This window comes from Stenella coeruleoalba (genome assembly GCF_951394435.1).
Source record: "Stenella coeruleoalba genome assembly, chromosome: 12".
Lineage (NCBI taxonomy): Eukaryota > Metazoa > Chordata > Mammalia > Artiodactyla > Delphinidae > Stenella > Stenella coeruleoalba.
Genome location: NC_137158.1, coordinates 60,230,270 through 60,245,428, shown reverse-complemented (window position 1 = coordinate 60,245,428; position 15,159 = coordinate 60,230,270). Strand labels below are relative to the sequence as shown.

Sequence of the window (15,159 nt, the reverse complement as noted above, 5' to 3'; positions counted from 1 at the left end):
GCAAAATTCAATTAAATGTTCATTACAGTCTCAGGAATGCCAGTTTATTTATATTTGTGTACTTTATCTTGCCATGACCTTCTGTGACAATTTCTATCATTGTAATACTTTTCTGAATAGAGGCAACTTTTGGCATTCCCATTTTGATTGTGATAATAATGTGACACCTATGAAGTAGGAATCAAAATAGGAAATCCTTTGTAAGTGCTGCCCCTTATAGCACTGATAGACAAATAAGCCTTACAGCCTTATTTGTCTCCGAAATATTTAAATACAAAAGTATAGCACTCCACCGTTGTTTCAAACAAGGCAGTGATGCCAAAGGAAAATTCTTTCCTGTGGACTGTTACCAAGAGCACGAGAAAGAGTAGTGTTGATGTTTGCATTCAGCCAACAAGCAGTGTGAGTCATGGACCCCTGGTGCACCTCACTCTCCTTCCTCAGATGTACTCACTGGTCTCTGCCTCACCCTTACCTGGGAGAAAAGAAGGATATCACCACAGGGGATAAAACTAAGTGCTGTGACTGCTTCACGTGTTCGTGGAACAGGTTGCGGCAGCAGAAGATAACGTGCAGCCGTCACTTGGTGGTTGGTAGCCATGCACTGGCGTCACTAGGCTCTTAAGCACGACAGGAAGCTTTGTGGGAAATTCTCTCCTGTGCTGGGCACCATAAGCCAATGGCCCTGTCCCGCTCTCATCAAGGAGCTCACGTTCCCTGGAACTTGGACCCTGCACTGTCGGGTTATTCACATCTGTGGGGATATTCTTGGTGTCTCACTTAATTATCCCCCATGGTCAACTTAAAATTCTCTATCAAGAAATTCTCCTCTTTTCAGGAGTTTGCTGACTCGTATTTTTCCTCCGTCCGTGGCCTCTTCATTCAGTAGTTATCCTTACCTGTCATCCTCAGGCACTTCTCTTCCTTTGTCTCTTTCATCTCACAGTAGAAAAAAAATTCTTTTTTTCCAAGGGCTTCACTTCTTCCAGGGCTTCCTATATTTTCTTATGATCAGTACCTAGGTTTGCCTGCAGTAAGTTTCCTTCTTGTTTTATGAGTGTATTTTTCTTAGGAAATCCTCATTTTCTAGGCTGTACTGTCCATTTGTAACCTGGGGCTTGGATTGCAATTTAATTCTCCTTAAAGCCTTCACTGAGTTTTGAGGAGAGACCTTGTTATTTGCGAGAGCACAGTTAAAGGTCACAGTCTGTCTTCTCTCCCTAGAGGCTAAGGGTACTTGGACTGGGTGGCAAGGAGGGCAGGAGACTCCCCAGGCATGACGCTCTCTCCCAGTCTGGCACTCTCTCCCCAGGCATGACGCTCTCTCCCAGTCTGGCACTGCTCCCCTGATGGCAGTATGGCATGGGGATTCTCATAGTGGCTCTGAAAGCACCTCCTGGCATTGACATCTGCCTGACAGCTGTCGGCAACTTGCCTTACGTGAAACCCTTCATCCGCCCGCTCACTGGGAGCAACCTCCAAGGTCACTGGTGCATCTCCAACGCATCTTCCTTCAACAGTGTGTTGCAGCAGAAGAGTACTGACCTTGGGGTCTGACCAGCCTAGTTTCAAATCCCCATCCACCACTTCCTAGCCATGGTACTTTGAACTTGCTGCCTAAACCTCTGAGTCTTAGTTTTCTCGTCTGTAAAATGGAGACAATAACATTTACCTTGTAGATTTGTTATAAATAGTAAATGAAATATGTGAAATGACTCAATAGTGGCTGGTAGTTAGTAGGTGCTAAATAAAAGACAGACGTTACTGTTATTGTTCCTAGAATGCATTGTTAGCTTGGCAACTTGGTGTTGGCTTCAGCACTTCCTTTGTACATACAAAAGGCACTTGTTCTTAAAGAGTTTTTTTTTAAGAAGTTTGTTTGAAACTCCTCTAAGACAGGCACCACCCAGCCTCACATACTCTGCCCCCACCCTCTCTTAGCGCCCTCTTGCTGTGCCATTATGAAGGCCTCTAGTTTATGTAGCTGCCTTGGCATCAGCCAACCCTCATTTGCCCTAAGGGCTCGTATCCAGGACCTACCTTGTAGAGCTCGGTACAACCTACAGGTTCTGCCTGAACTCAGAAGGCACATAGCAAAAACCTCACATGTGCCTGAATATTTTACTATGGACATATTAGCAGTTTCCTGTCCCCCTTGGAGTACTGAGGTGCCCAAATAAGTACTCGCAAAAAAGCTCAAACTAAATGTGCAAACTACAATCTCGTAGAAATCCTGGGCTGTCCTTCTGTGTACTTGTTATATATTACGCAATCATGCCTGAACAATAACTGTCATTTTCAAGCAACATAGAAAATAGTTTCTGTCTTCAGGGCACACGATCCTCTAGAGATGAGGCGAGTGCAAACACAACCACGTGCAGCGTCCTTTTCTGTGAATGTGGTGTTAAAAATGTACGTGTGGGTTAGGTGTGGCAGGACTCTGCAACACAAAAGAAAAGCTGGATTTAAAAACTTGAACCGTTCAGATCTCTACTCACTGCCTACTGCTTCTCTCTTTGGCTGCTGAGGTTTTCATATATATATGTAAACATATATGTATATAAATATATATATATATAAACATATATAGAGAGACATATATATACATATATATAAACATATATATATATGTAAACACATATATATAAAGAAAACTAGAAAATCAAAATGGAGAGACTTAGGAGAAAATAGCTGAAAACACTTCACCTATGACTGTCTAAAGCAAGGATTTTAAAATGAATTTTTTGCATTTGAGTAGTTAGGGCTAAAAGCACAAATGTGGATGAGCTCTAAGACAGCTAAACTCTTGGAAATTTAGGAACACACCAGGCCTTCTTTGGCAGATGAACAGAAGGTTCAAAGAACCCTGTAACTAATGGCAACACCTATAGCCCAGCTAAGCTAAGTACAGGGCTCGTCCACTTCCTCTGGATATAAGGCTCTTTGGGTTGTTAGAATGTGCTTTTAGCTCATTCTGGGTTCCTGGACAATGTTCTGAAGGGACTTACTGAAGGGACAATGGAAGGAGCATAGTCACCTAAATCACGCTTTCAGGACCAACTTTACCACTCATTCTATTTTCACCAGTTTTCGTCTTCTAATTTGAGCAGTGTCACAGGAGTGCATCGCTACAGTGACTTTTTCTCTCCTAAGTTCTAATGGTAACATTCTTGTTAGCATTTGATTTTAATCACTAAAATAAAAATATCCTTTACTGAGCCCTCCTTTGTGCCTAGCACTATGCTCTGTACCATATAGATAGATGGTAGATGCTAGAAAGATAGATAGATAGGTGATACACGATCTATTACTGCCAGTAGGGTTGGGTAAAGATAAGGTGGTAGAGAGGCGGTAGAGAGGGAGACTGAAGGCGTTTATGCCTGTGTGATTTTTTTTTTTCTATGTGAAAAAGAGAGAGACAGAGAGACAGAGACAGAGAGATGGAGAGAGAGACAGAGAGAGACAGAGAGTGGCCAGGGCAAAGTAAAACCTGGAAGAGAGCAAGCAAGTTTTGAAACAGCTGCTATGCAGAATGTTAAGGGAAACAACAGTGAGTTAAAAAAGCAAACCACAGATTAGTGAAGTCCTAGGATTCTCGGAGGAGTAAATGGTTATCGCATCTTTGCTGTTGCCATTGTCTTTGCCACTGCCATCACTGTCAGCACCATCATCATCATCACTGTCATCGTCTCCAGAACAAATTATTCTGCAGCCACATAACCATTACGTAGATGAGAAAACGATTCCTTTGAAAAACTGATAATCATTTATGCTCATTTCATGCTTATCGTAGGGTGTTGTAGGGTGTTTTTATTCATTGCATTCACCTGTGCTTGCTTAGGTTAAGCCCGTGATACAGAGAGGCCACGAGAGTCTGGTCCATCACATCCTGCTCTATCAGTGCAGCAGCAACTTCAGCGACAGCGTCCTGGACCACGGCCACGAGTGCTACCACCCTAACATGCCCGATGCCTTCCTCACGTGCGAGACTGTCATTTTTGCGTGGGCCATTGGTGGAGAGGTGGGCCAATGATTACTGAGATGTAACGAAGTTAATTGATCATTTTTCCCCCTACGAGTCTAACACTTACATGTAAAACTCTATATACTTTTTTTTTAATGTATTTATTTATTTTTGGCTGTGCTGGGTCTTCATTGCTGTGCGTGGGCTTTCTCTGGTTGCTGCGAGCAGGGAGCTACTCTTCATTGCGGTTCACGGGCTTTCTCATTGCGGTGGCTTCTCTTGTCGTGGAGCATGGGCTCTAAGTGCCTGGGCTTCATTAGTTGTGGCATGTGGGCTCAGTAGTTGTGGCTCACGGGCTCTAGAGCACAGGCTCAGTAGTTGTGGTGCACGGGCTTAGTTGCTCTGTGGCATGTGGGATCTTCCCGGACCAGGGCTCGAACCCGTGTCCACTGCATTAGCAGGCGGATTCTTAACCACTGCGCCACCAGGGAGGCCCTATATGGTATTTTTGATATGAGGGTGGTTTATTTTTCTTTCCATAGGAAGTAATTCTTTCCTTAAGCCATTTTATTTGATCAACTATAGATGAATGGAGTTGAAAAACGTTGAAATATCGTTGAGAATGGCTGGATTTTGGGTGGAACAGAGCTCTGAGGGACTTTCACAGGACAGTATGTCATGGAATTTTGCTTGTTTAGGGTTTTTCCTATCCACCTCATGTTGGATTATCCCTCGGTACTCCGTTAGACCCTCATTATGTGCTCCTGGAAGTCCATTACGACAATCCAACATATAAGGAAGGTGAGTGTATTTTTTATACATTCTACCTATGATTTTAAAAGTTTTGTAACTTTTTAACAGAGTTAAACAGACTTAAAATAAAATAGCATCCAGTGGTAGAAAGAATTAACCTATACATTTGTCATCCAATTAGGATACTTTTATTAGAATGAAAAAGGGCACTATTAGTAGTTACACTGGGACAACAGTCATTAACCAGCGATGAACCAGGCAAATGGGCGCATGTGATCACTAATTTTAAAAAGCAATTTGCATATTACTTACCAGGAAGTAGAATAATAGACTTTTCCCTTTATGATGTAAATTAGTCCCAAATACATGGTGCTTACAAAATGTTTTCTTTCTAAAAGCATATATAAAAAACTATCATTCACCACACTAGAAAACATTAAGCATTTTGTTGTGTGATAGGCAAACCATAAATATACTCAAACATATTTATGCAGCGACACTGTGTAATACGATGTCGAAATGAAGAGAGGGAAGTATTTACACCTGAATTTACTATGTAATATTCCAAAGCCAAAAAATTGAAGGATTTAATATGAAATTATCAACAGAAGAAACTTCAAGTTATTATTTTACACTGATTCGTGCAATTTTTCAGCAAATACTGAGCGCCAGTGATGTGCTGGGTCTGTGTTTAACAACATAATGTCCCCACCCTCATGGACATTATAGTGTAGGGGAAAAGAGAAACAATAAAATAATCACAACAATTAATATAAAATTATATATATGTTAATTGATCCAAAGGTCAGTTTGGTAGTCACAGGTAGGTAAATCACCACTGCAGAGAAGAAGCAATTAATTTTATAGTGGAACGGATTTATGAAGTGTTGGGGCTCATACCGTCTGTCCTTATGATAACTTATGTCACAGAAAGAGATGTGTCTTATTCATCTTTCCTCCCCACTGTGCCTGTTGTTGTGCTGTTCACATGATAGATTCTTAAAAACTGTTTGTTGATGGAACGACTGACGAATTATTAAAAGACTGGTAATAAACTATAAAGAAAGTTAACCATTAATACTTTTCTCCATCACCAGGTGGTTTCTAGACCAAGGGGTTTTCACCTCTATGTAAATATTACTGAACTTCACCTCAAAACAATATAAAATGAAACTCCTGTTGAGTTATTCTATATTCTAATGAATGACTTTAGAATTTTCGTTCTGTCTTCATGTTAGGTAATTGTGGAATATATCAGCTAGTCAACACAAGTGTGTCTCCTGTGGTATGCTGTGTAAGTCAAGAATGGTTGCAGACCATATGGCGACTCGTCTTTTAATACCTCTTTGTGAAGCTGAATGTTGCCATCCATTAATCTTTGCTTGTACTCCTTTCCCTTGTGAGATTTTTAAGAAAAGCCAATGAACCCATTTCAACTGAATCTGGAAAACTTTTTCTTTTTTAAGAACTTAAACTCACTTTTAATTATTCTTGTTTAAACGCTCGTTCCAGGCTTATTAGATAATTCTGGATTGAGATTATTTCACACGACAGATATAAGGAAATACGACGCTGGGGTGATTGAGGCTGGCCTCTGGGTAAGCCTCTTCCACACAATCCCTCCAGGCCTGCCTGATTTCCGGTCTGAGGGTCACTGCACCCTGGAATGCCTGGAAGAGGTATGCTATGTCTGAGTTTATGAGCTGCTGTTTCCAGATTAATCTATGCTCTTAGAAACTATGTTTGGAAAATTCCAAGTTAGTTTATTATTAATCTTTTTCTTGTTGTCATGCTGTAAAACAATTATCTACAATTTTAGCAAGACCTTTATTGCTTTTTTAGATCTTGAAGACTACAGGTGTAGAATTCTAAAGACAGGAATAATTTTCAGGGTGTTTTCCTTCCTTTCCCCTCCTTTGATTGTTTCATAGTGGATACTTCACTTTCTCTTTTACAATTTTGACCTTTGTTTGTGTAGTCCCCTTTTCCTTTCTCAACTTTATCTTTTATCCATATTTGTTTTCTCCATGATTCATTTTCATTTTTTTCTCATTTTCTCTGATTTGTAGTTGCCTTCCCTTCTTTAACCAAAGAGCCAGAAAAACTAATATAAAAATGCATATTGGATAAGAGAAAACCATATATAAGTATTTCATAATGGCTGCTTCCATTTATAGTTCTTTTTCCTTGAATTAAAGTATTTCGACATGGTTAGTATTCCTTATGAATTATAGGATATTGTGGTTGTAGACAGTGTGGCAGACTGGTGGAGTGGAAAGATTGTGCTCTTCTGAGTTATTTAAGCCATTTAGACCATGAATTAAATTGCCATGACATCAACCACTAGCTGTAGGACCATGAGCATTTCATTTAATTTCACTCTCCCAGTTCAGTTTTCTTATCTGGAAAAGTGGGAATAGATTCTCCTTTTAAGAGTTTCAATGTGCAAGCTACCAACATACTGGAATCTTTCTGCCAGGAGCTTTGACTGCTTTCTTACCTACTAAAAGAAGAAAGAAGAAAGATAATATTTAGAAGTGGTCCAGTTGGTCCTCAGCAAGCATTAGTTCCTTTTCTTTTCTCCCAGCCAGTATTGCTTCACAAAGATATCACTGCTAGGTATAAGTCAGGAAAAATCCAAATTGAAAACGTCTGGCAGCTCATGCATTCACTCAAATTGTGTAAGCGTTTCTTCTCAGTTGTCTCTACAAGTCTGTTTTAAGGTGAACTGTCTGAGCTTATTTGGGCTAATCAGGCCTCCCCTGTGTCCCCTGTAGGCTTTGGAAGTTGAAAAGCCAAGTGGCATCCACGTGTTTGCTGTTCTGCTCCACGCTCACCTGGCAGGCAGAGGCATCAGGCTGCGTCATTTTCGCAAAGGGGAGGAAATGAGATTACTCGCTTATGATGATGATTTTGACTTCAATTTCCAGGAGTTTCAGTACCTAAAGGAAGAACGAACAATCTTACCAGTATGATTGTTTTGTTCTTTTTCACTGAATGTCATCAAAGTCCTGAGACGTAGGTCTGCTGAGAATTAGCCAGGTTTCTACTGGTGAAATAACTCGCTCGTCCATATCCTCAAAGCCACCCACGTGGCTGTCGCACAAGCCACATGGAATGTGTTTGCTCTGTTTTCCCAAACTGAAACTCATTTTTCTTACTATTCCCAGGGGCAACTCAAGTTGTTGATTTACAAAGAAAATAAAAACTTGGGTTTTGTGCTGTAAGCATCTTTTTTTTTTTTTTTTTTTTTTTTTTTACTTGACTCCCCAGTTAACGATCCTTTGGCTTGCAGTTCAGGTAACGGTAAGATCAGAAGTTTGCTTTCACCATAAGATAGTTTTTGGAAGTTTCATTTCAGTAAAAATGAATATAAGGTAATTCTTTCATTTGACAAAGATATTTGGACATAGCTAATTATTCTATTGTGTGTAATCCAGCTTGCAACAGTACTTGGGGTTCTAGTGGAAGGACACAGAAGAGGACTTTATGTTTTATAATAATGAAGAATTTAAAAAATTTTATGATGCTTCATTTTGTCAAATTTTTTGTTTAATGGCCAACAAGCTCAATAGTTATATAAATTCCTACCCTTATTCTCTTCTTAAAAGTCAGATACTTATACTAGTTATGAAGTGAGAGTAATAGCAATATCTTTTCTACATGCAGAAATTCCCTGATACACCCTGAGAGTAGGAAGATGAAATTTGAGAAACAGTGATCTCAAGATTCTTAAGGACTACCCTCCATTTTATGGTGTTGTCTTGTCTTGGGACTCTCCAACCAGTTTTATTGGGTTATCTCAGAACTCCTTGTGACACATACCTGGTGTGCCATAAGTAGGGTGTAAATATGTTGAGCTACTGATCTCTGGGCTCTCGGAATATCTAGGCAGGGAGGACAAATCTGGGGGCCATTACCCAGAGCTCACTCCCTCTGATGAATAGCCTGTCCACTCACCTGACTGGGGAGCCATAAAAAATTATTTTCATTATGTGCAGAACTGTTCAAAAGGTTGGAAAGTACGGGAAAAATAAATTACTAGTAATTTGCCTCATAAATCTGTTTTAAGAAAATGAATACCTAAGGACCTTTAAAGAAAATAATGTAGATGAGGAGATAATCACAATAACTAGTATCTGTGGCTAACTTTTATGAAGTGTTTTATCTGCACTAAGAGCTAAATGTGTGCTCTGTCATGTAATCTCCCAACAACTGTGCAAGATAAGTGCTATTTTTATCATTATTTTTTAGTTGAACAAATTGTGCCCAGTTGAGTCATTTCCGTACCTAGGTCATGCAGCTAGAACATGGTGGAGTCTGGCTTGAACAAAGAGAGCCTTATTTGTTTCTTTGTTTGCTTATTATATGAGCAAACCTAGAATTTAATAGATCAAAGGTCTTCTTATGAATCAAAGTACTCAATGCATGCATTCATATAGCAAATTAAACTGTTGGTTTACAAATGTATTAGATAAATAGAACAACATGAAACTCCAATCTGAAAGCTTCTACTTTTATGTTTTAGGGAGATAATCTAATTACTGAGTGTCGCTACAACACAAAAGATAGAGCCCGGATGACTTGGGTAAGAAGAATTTTATTATTATTAAAATTTATTTGTGGAGGAGGAGGAATAAACTTTGATCTTAGAAGAGAAATAAGTGAAAAGCATTCACATTTGGAAGCAAAATTCCTGAATGTCTTGAACATGAATCATCATAAAAGTAAAATCAGAGCTGTTTTAGCATTTTATCAGATTAACTAATGATACTTTGGTAATATTTGCAGTATAATTTAGTGACCCCTTCAGGAAAAGCTATCCTTAGTCTTTCAGTTTTTCCTCACCAAATATTATTATAAAGACCTGTGGTCACTAATGACCATGCGTGTGAGTCTGGACTTAGATGAATCGAGACTTCAAAAGGAAGAATAAATTCCATGACCTTAGTGCTTCTGACCCAAAGAGAAATCTGGTCCCAACAGATTTACTGGGGAGTTCGGCCACACATTCAAGAAATAAATCACTCATGCCTTCCTCGGACTCTTCCAGGGAGCACAAAAAAAGGGGGAACACCTTCTACCAACTCATTTTAGGAAGTTAGCATAAGCTTAATACTGAAACTTGATATGGGCAATACGAGAAAGGTCCACAACATGCACCAGAGGGAAGTAACTTTGACAAAGTATCGACAAACCAAATCCAGCATTATATAAAACTGTTAGGACTGATTTGGGCTTAACTAAGGAATGTAAAATTGGTTCAAATTAGAAAATACACTAATGCCATTATACATTAAGAGATCGAAGGAAAAAGACTTATGATCACTTCAACAGGGGCAGAAAAAGCATTCATAAAATTTGTCAGTCATGGGGGGAATAAAGGACATGTAGCAAACTAGTAATAGGAGAGAATTACCTTAACCAGATAAACATTAGCTGTGAAAAATCTATAGCAAATTTCAAACTAAGTGAAATGCTAGAAGTAATTCTTTAAAGTCAGGAAGAAGACAAGGATGTTTATTATCACTGGTTTTATTCAATATCGTAGTAGAAAAGAAAAAAATGAGATATAAAGATCAGAAAGGAAGAAGCGAAGAAATAAAACATTATTTACAGATATTGTAATTTTCCACATCAAAACCTCCCCCAAACTGATAAATCTAAAGTTAATTGTATTTTAGTGTATGATAAATTATCTCAAGAAAATTCAATTTAAGGCTATAAATCCTATAGAAATAAAATAACATTAGATGTGTTTGATCTCTATGGAGAAAATTATTAGTCATTATGTAAGACATTAAAGATCACCTAAAGAAATTAAGAGATACTGTGTTCATGGATAGAAAAGCTCAGTGAAACAAAGATAATCTTTTTCTTTTTCTTTTTTTTTCTTTTTAAATTGGTTTATAAATTTGATATAATTTCAGTAAAGAAAGGTCAGAGAGATTTTATGATTTGGGGTTTTGGTGTCTAACTAAGAAATCTTCACCTAGCCAAAGGTTTTCTATTTTTTTAAAAAAAATTTCTAAAAATGTTATTAGCTTTTACACAGAGCAAGTTGATTGTAAAATCTACATAAAAGAGCAAAGCGTTAAGAATTGGCAAGACACTACTAAAAAGAACAAGATGGGAAACAAGCTACTAGATTTGATGACTTATTTTAAAGCTATGGTGATTAATAGTGTGGTTTGGGTCCAGAGTTGGAAGAGTGGACCGGAATAGGGATCCTGGAAACAGACCTACAAACCCCCTGTATGGAAACTTGGTTTAAGATCGAAATGGCATTCAGATAAGTGGCAAAGGATGGACTTTTTCATTAAAGAATTACTGGCACAGTTGGGTATCCAGATGACAAAAATAAAATTACATCTTTATCTCCCACAATGCACAAAAAAATAATTTCTAGGGAGATTAAACATTAAAATGTGAAAAACAAAATATTAAAACCACTAGGAGAAATATATATAAATATAACTTTAGTACTTTGGGGTAAGAACTTATTAAACAGAACCTAAAAAGTGCAAACTATAAATTAGAAGATTGATGAACTTGATTACCTTAACACTTTTGGTTACCCAAAAAACACTATTAAGTGAAAAGATAAGTTCTAAACTGAAAAAAAAAATTGCAATACACAAAGCATTAGTATCCAGCATATAAAATAAATTCTATAAATCCATAACATAAGACAAACATACAATAGAAAAAAAGCAGAAGTGTGTCCCTCACTGGACATTGCCATCGGTGTCAAGGAATGACCCACTTAAAGTTATACTCTCTTCAGTGGGGCAGCCAGCAGCCAATGACTGGTTGATGTGAGCATACAAAAGCCCAATTCCCTTCCTACAATTTGGTATAACTCTGAATAGCCAACCCAGCTCAGGAACAAATTAAATATATTTACTGAGGTGTCAGCTGCACTGAGGAGATCAGCTTCTCCTTTTGCCCAATCCTGCATCAAGTGCAAAGCATTCTGTTTTGCAGTTTGTAAAATCATTGCATATTAACCACTACATTAATGTATAACTATGAACAACACTACTATGTTTTTCACCTTCACTTTTGAAAGGTAGATGATTTGCTGGATACAGAATTTTTGATTAATTTCTTTTTCCCTGGAGCACTTGAAAATGTGATTCCAATATCGTTTTATTACTTCCATCATTTATGATGAAATGTCAGTTGTTCACTGTATTATTGTTCCCCTATATGCAATGTATCGTTTTTCTTTGCCGCTTTCAAGATTTTCTCTTTGTCTTTTAGCAATATGACCATGATGTGTCTAGGTATGACTGTCTTCATAATTATCTTTGGCATTTATTGAGCTTCTTGGGTCTGTAAGTTAATGTTTTTCACTAAATTTGGGAGGATTTCCACCAATTTTTTCAAATATTTTTTTCTATTCTTTTTTTCTCTTCCCTCTCATTCTGGAATTCAAATTACATACATGGAACATTTAATATTATCTTACAGATCTCTGAGGTGTTTTCACTTTCTTTAGTCTTTTTTCCTCTGTTCTTTGGGTTGGGAAATTGCTATTGATTGATCTTCAAGTTCACGGCTTCCTTCCTCTGCCATGTCAAGTTGCTCTCGAGCTCATCCTGTGAATTTTTAATTTAGTTATAGTACCTTTCAACTCTAGAATTTCTATTCGGTTCTTTTTTCTAATGTTTTCCTTTGTCTGATGTCATTCCTTATTTGTTCACTCATTTTTCACATATTTACCTTTAATTATTTGAACATCTTTCTTTAGCTCTTTAAATATATTTATGTCTGTTTTTAAGTCTTTGCTGAATCCAGCATCCATGTCCTCTCACAATTTATTTCTACTAACTTTTTGTCCTGAATACAGATCATAGTTTCCTGTTTCTTTTCATGTTTAATAACTTTTGGTTGAGAATTGGACATTGTTGTAGCAACTCCAGATGCCGTTCTTCTTTTTTAATTAGTACCTAATTTACTACTTAGATTCAAACTGTGAACTGTGCCTCCCCTGTGGTATGCAGCTGCTGATGTTTATACACATGACAGCAAGATTATGGAAAACTCAGTGCAATCAGGCAAAGATTCCATCACACTGACCGATCGGTATCTTGTTACTGAACATCCTCTGAAATGTTCACTGTGGTGAGAAGTTTACATCACATACTCTGAACTTTGAGGACATTATTAAGTTATTTAACAAAGGCAGCTTTTAAAGAGATGGAAATAACTTTATTAATCTTTAACTGTGCCACTATCTTTTGAAAAACCCAATTGGCCTTTAAGTGATGATTTTTCAGCTTTAAGGTTTATGACGTTTCAATACGGGAAGAAACTGCATAACATTTGCAGCTTGTGTTCTGTAAGTGTCAGAGTTGGTGGAACATATACGTTTCTAAATAAAGTATCTCCATTTTCAGGGAGGATTAAGCACCAGGAATGAAATGTGTCTCTCATACCTTCTTTATTACCCACGAATTAACCTGACTCGATGTGCGAGTATCCCAGACATTATGGAGCAACTCCAGTTCATTGGTGTTAAGGAGATCTACAGGCCAGTCACGTAAGTAGTAAACGGATTTCGTGGTAGGGGTAAGGATGGGCTTTATTTTCAGAGTAGATTCATCACCATGGTATGGGATTCCTTAATGTGCTGTTCTATTTGATTATTTTCAATTGGGGAGTCCAAGGGACCTTCTTGCTTGTTATGTCCAGGGTCCTTGAGACTACTCTTAGGTTCAGTAGTTTTCTAGGAAGACCTAAAGGATTCAGCTTATAGTTGTACTCATGACTAATATTTATTACAGTGAAAGAATATAAAGAAAAATGAACAAAAGGAAAAGGCACATGAGGTAAAGTCCACAGGAAACCAAATGCAAGCTTCCAAGAGACCTCTCCTAGTGGAGTCACACAGAGTGTGCTTAATTCCACCCACGTCAAATTATGACAACATATATGAAATGTTGTCAACTGGAGAAGCTCATCAGAGACTCAGTGCTGAGAGTTTCTATTGGGGGCTGGTCACATAGGTGCCCTCTGCTTAGCAAATACCAAGATTCCAGACTCCCAGAAGGAAAGCAAGTGTTCAACATAAACAGCATCATTCGTACAGACAGTCTAGGTACAGTAAGTTACTCTTATCATTTGGAGAAAGTTTTATGTCCTATAGGAAATTGTTTGCTATTTAAGTTCCCTGATGCCAGCCAAAGGTCAGCCTTCCAAGCAGGTGTTCCTAAGGATGGCAGTCTCACGCCTTCTGTGTTAACTCTTTGTGCATAATTGCGTATAATAGAAATGACTTAGGATAAAATTATAAACAAGAGAAATATCATTCCTGCTCCCTTGAGATTGTGTGCAAGAGTGGGGAAGAGGTAATAAGCAAATAAACAACATGATATAAAATTTCAGATATTAAAAGATGTTATGAAAATAATCAAGACAGTGAAGGAAGTGTATAGTTGTTCTCAGTAGGGTGGTGAGAGCTTCTCTTGGGAGGTGTCTTAGTCCATTTGGACTCATTACTGCCATAGACAGGGTAGCTTATAAACAACAGAAAATGTATCTGTCACTGTTCCAGAGGCTGAGAAGTCCAAGATCAAGATTCTGGCAGATTCAGCATCTGGTGAGGACCCACTTCCTCACAGACAGCCACCTTCTCACAGTGACCTCATGTGGCAGAGGGTCAAGGGAGCTTTCTCAAGCTGCTTCTATAAGGGCACTAATCCCATGTATGAGGACAGAGCCTCCCAAAGGCCCCACCTCCTAATAATGTCACCCTGGACATTAAGATTACAACATGTGAATTTCGGAGGGTGGTGGAACACAGATATTCAGACCATAGCAGGAGGTGATGTTTGAGCAGAGACCTCAGCGATCAGGAGCCAGTCAAAGAAAGATATGCAAGTATACTCTTCAGGGAGAAGAGCCAGTATAATGGATGTTGGATATGAGATTAGCATGTTCAAAGAACAGCAAGAAGGTGAGTTTGGCTGAAGCAGAGTGAAATTTGGCAGAGAGTAGGTGATGAGGTCTAAGAGCAAGTGGGACCATATAGTGTAGAACTTTTCAGGCAACATAAGGACTTTGGGTTTTAAGTGTGAAGAGAAGCTATTATAGGGTATAGGGTTTTATGAATGTTAATTTAGCTACTGCATTGAGAAGGGACTCTAGGAGGGCAAGACTGGAAAGAATCATATCTACCTGGACACTTGCGATTGTCCAGTTGAGAGGTGAGGGTGCCTTGGACCAGGATGGTGCCAATAGTGTTTATGAGAAATGGTTCCAATCAGGTTAGCTTTTGAAGGTAGCCCTCTCTGGACTTGTTGATTGACTGCATCTCTGGGAGATGGTGAGGGAAAGAGAAGAGTAAAGGGAAAGTAAGGATATGTGAATGGTGCAGGGAAACATGTTTGAAGAAGAAATGGAGAACTATTATTAATTAATTATTATTATTAATA

General features: G+C 38.3%; 1 protein-coding gene across 3 annotated transcripts in view; it reads left to right on the top strand.

The window, feature by feature from the left end:
* Positions 1-15,159, top strand: part of MOXD1 (monooxygenase DBH like 1) — an 89,105-nt gene that overhangs the window by 63,522 nt on the left and 10,424 nt on the right. For 2 of the 3 annotated variants that reach the window (XM_079939742.1, XM_079939744.1), the window contains exons 5-10: positions 3,842-4,021; positions 4,663-4,765; positions 6,230-6,396; positions 7,495-7,686; positions 9,246-9,305; positions 13,123-13,265. In XM_079939742.1, coding sequence (XP_079795868.1) covers positions 3,842-4,021; positions 4,663-4,765; positions 6,230-6,396; positions 7,495-7,686; positions 9,246-9,305; positions 13,123-13,265 — 845 coding nt within the window. Of the gene's footprint in view, positions 1-3,841; positions 4,022-4,662; positions 4,766-6,229; positions 6,397-7,494; positions 7,687-9,245; positions 9,306-13,122; positions 13,266-13,509; positions 13,546-15,159 lie in introns of those variants that run through there. The other variant, XM_079939743.1, reaches the window with a different exon arrangement.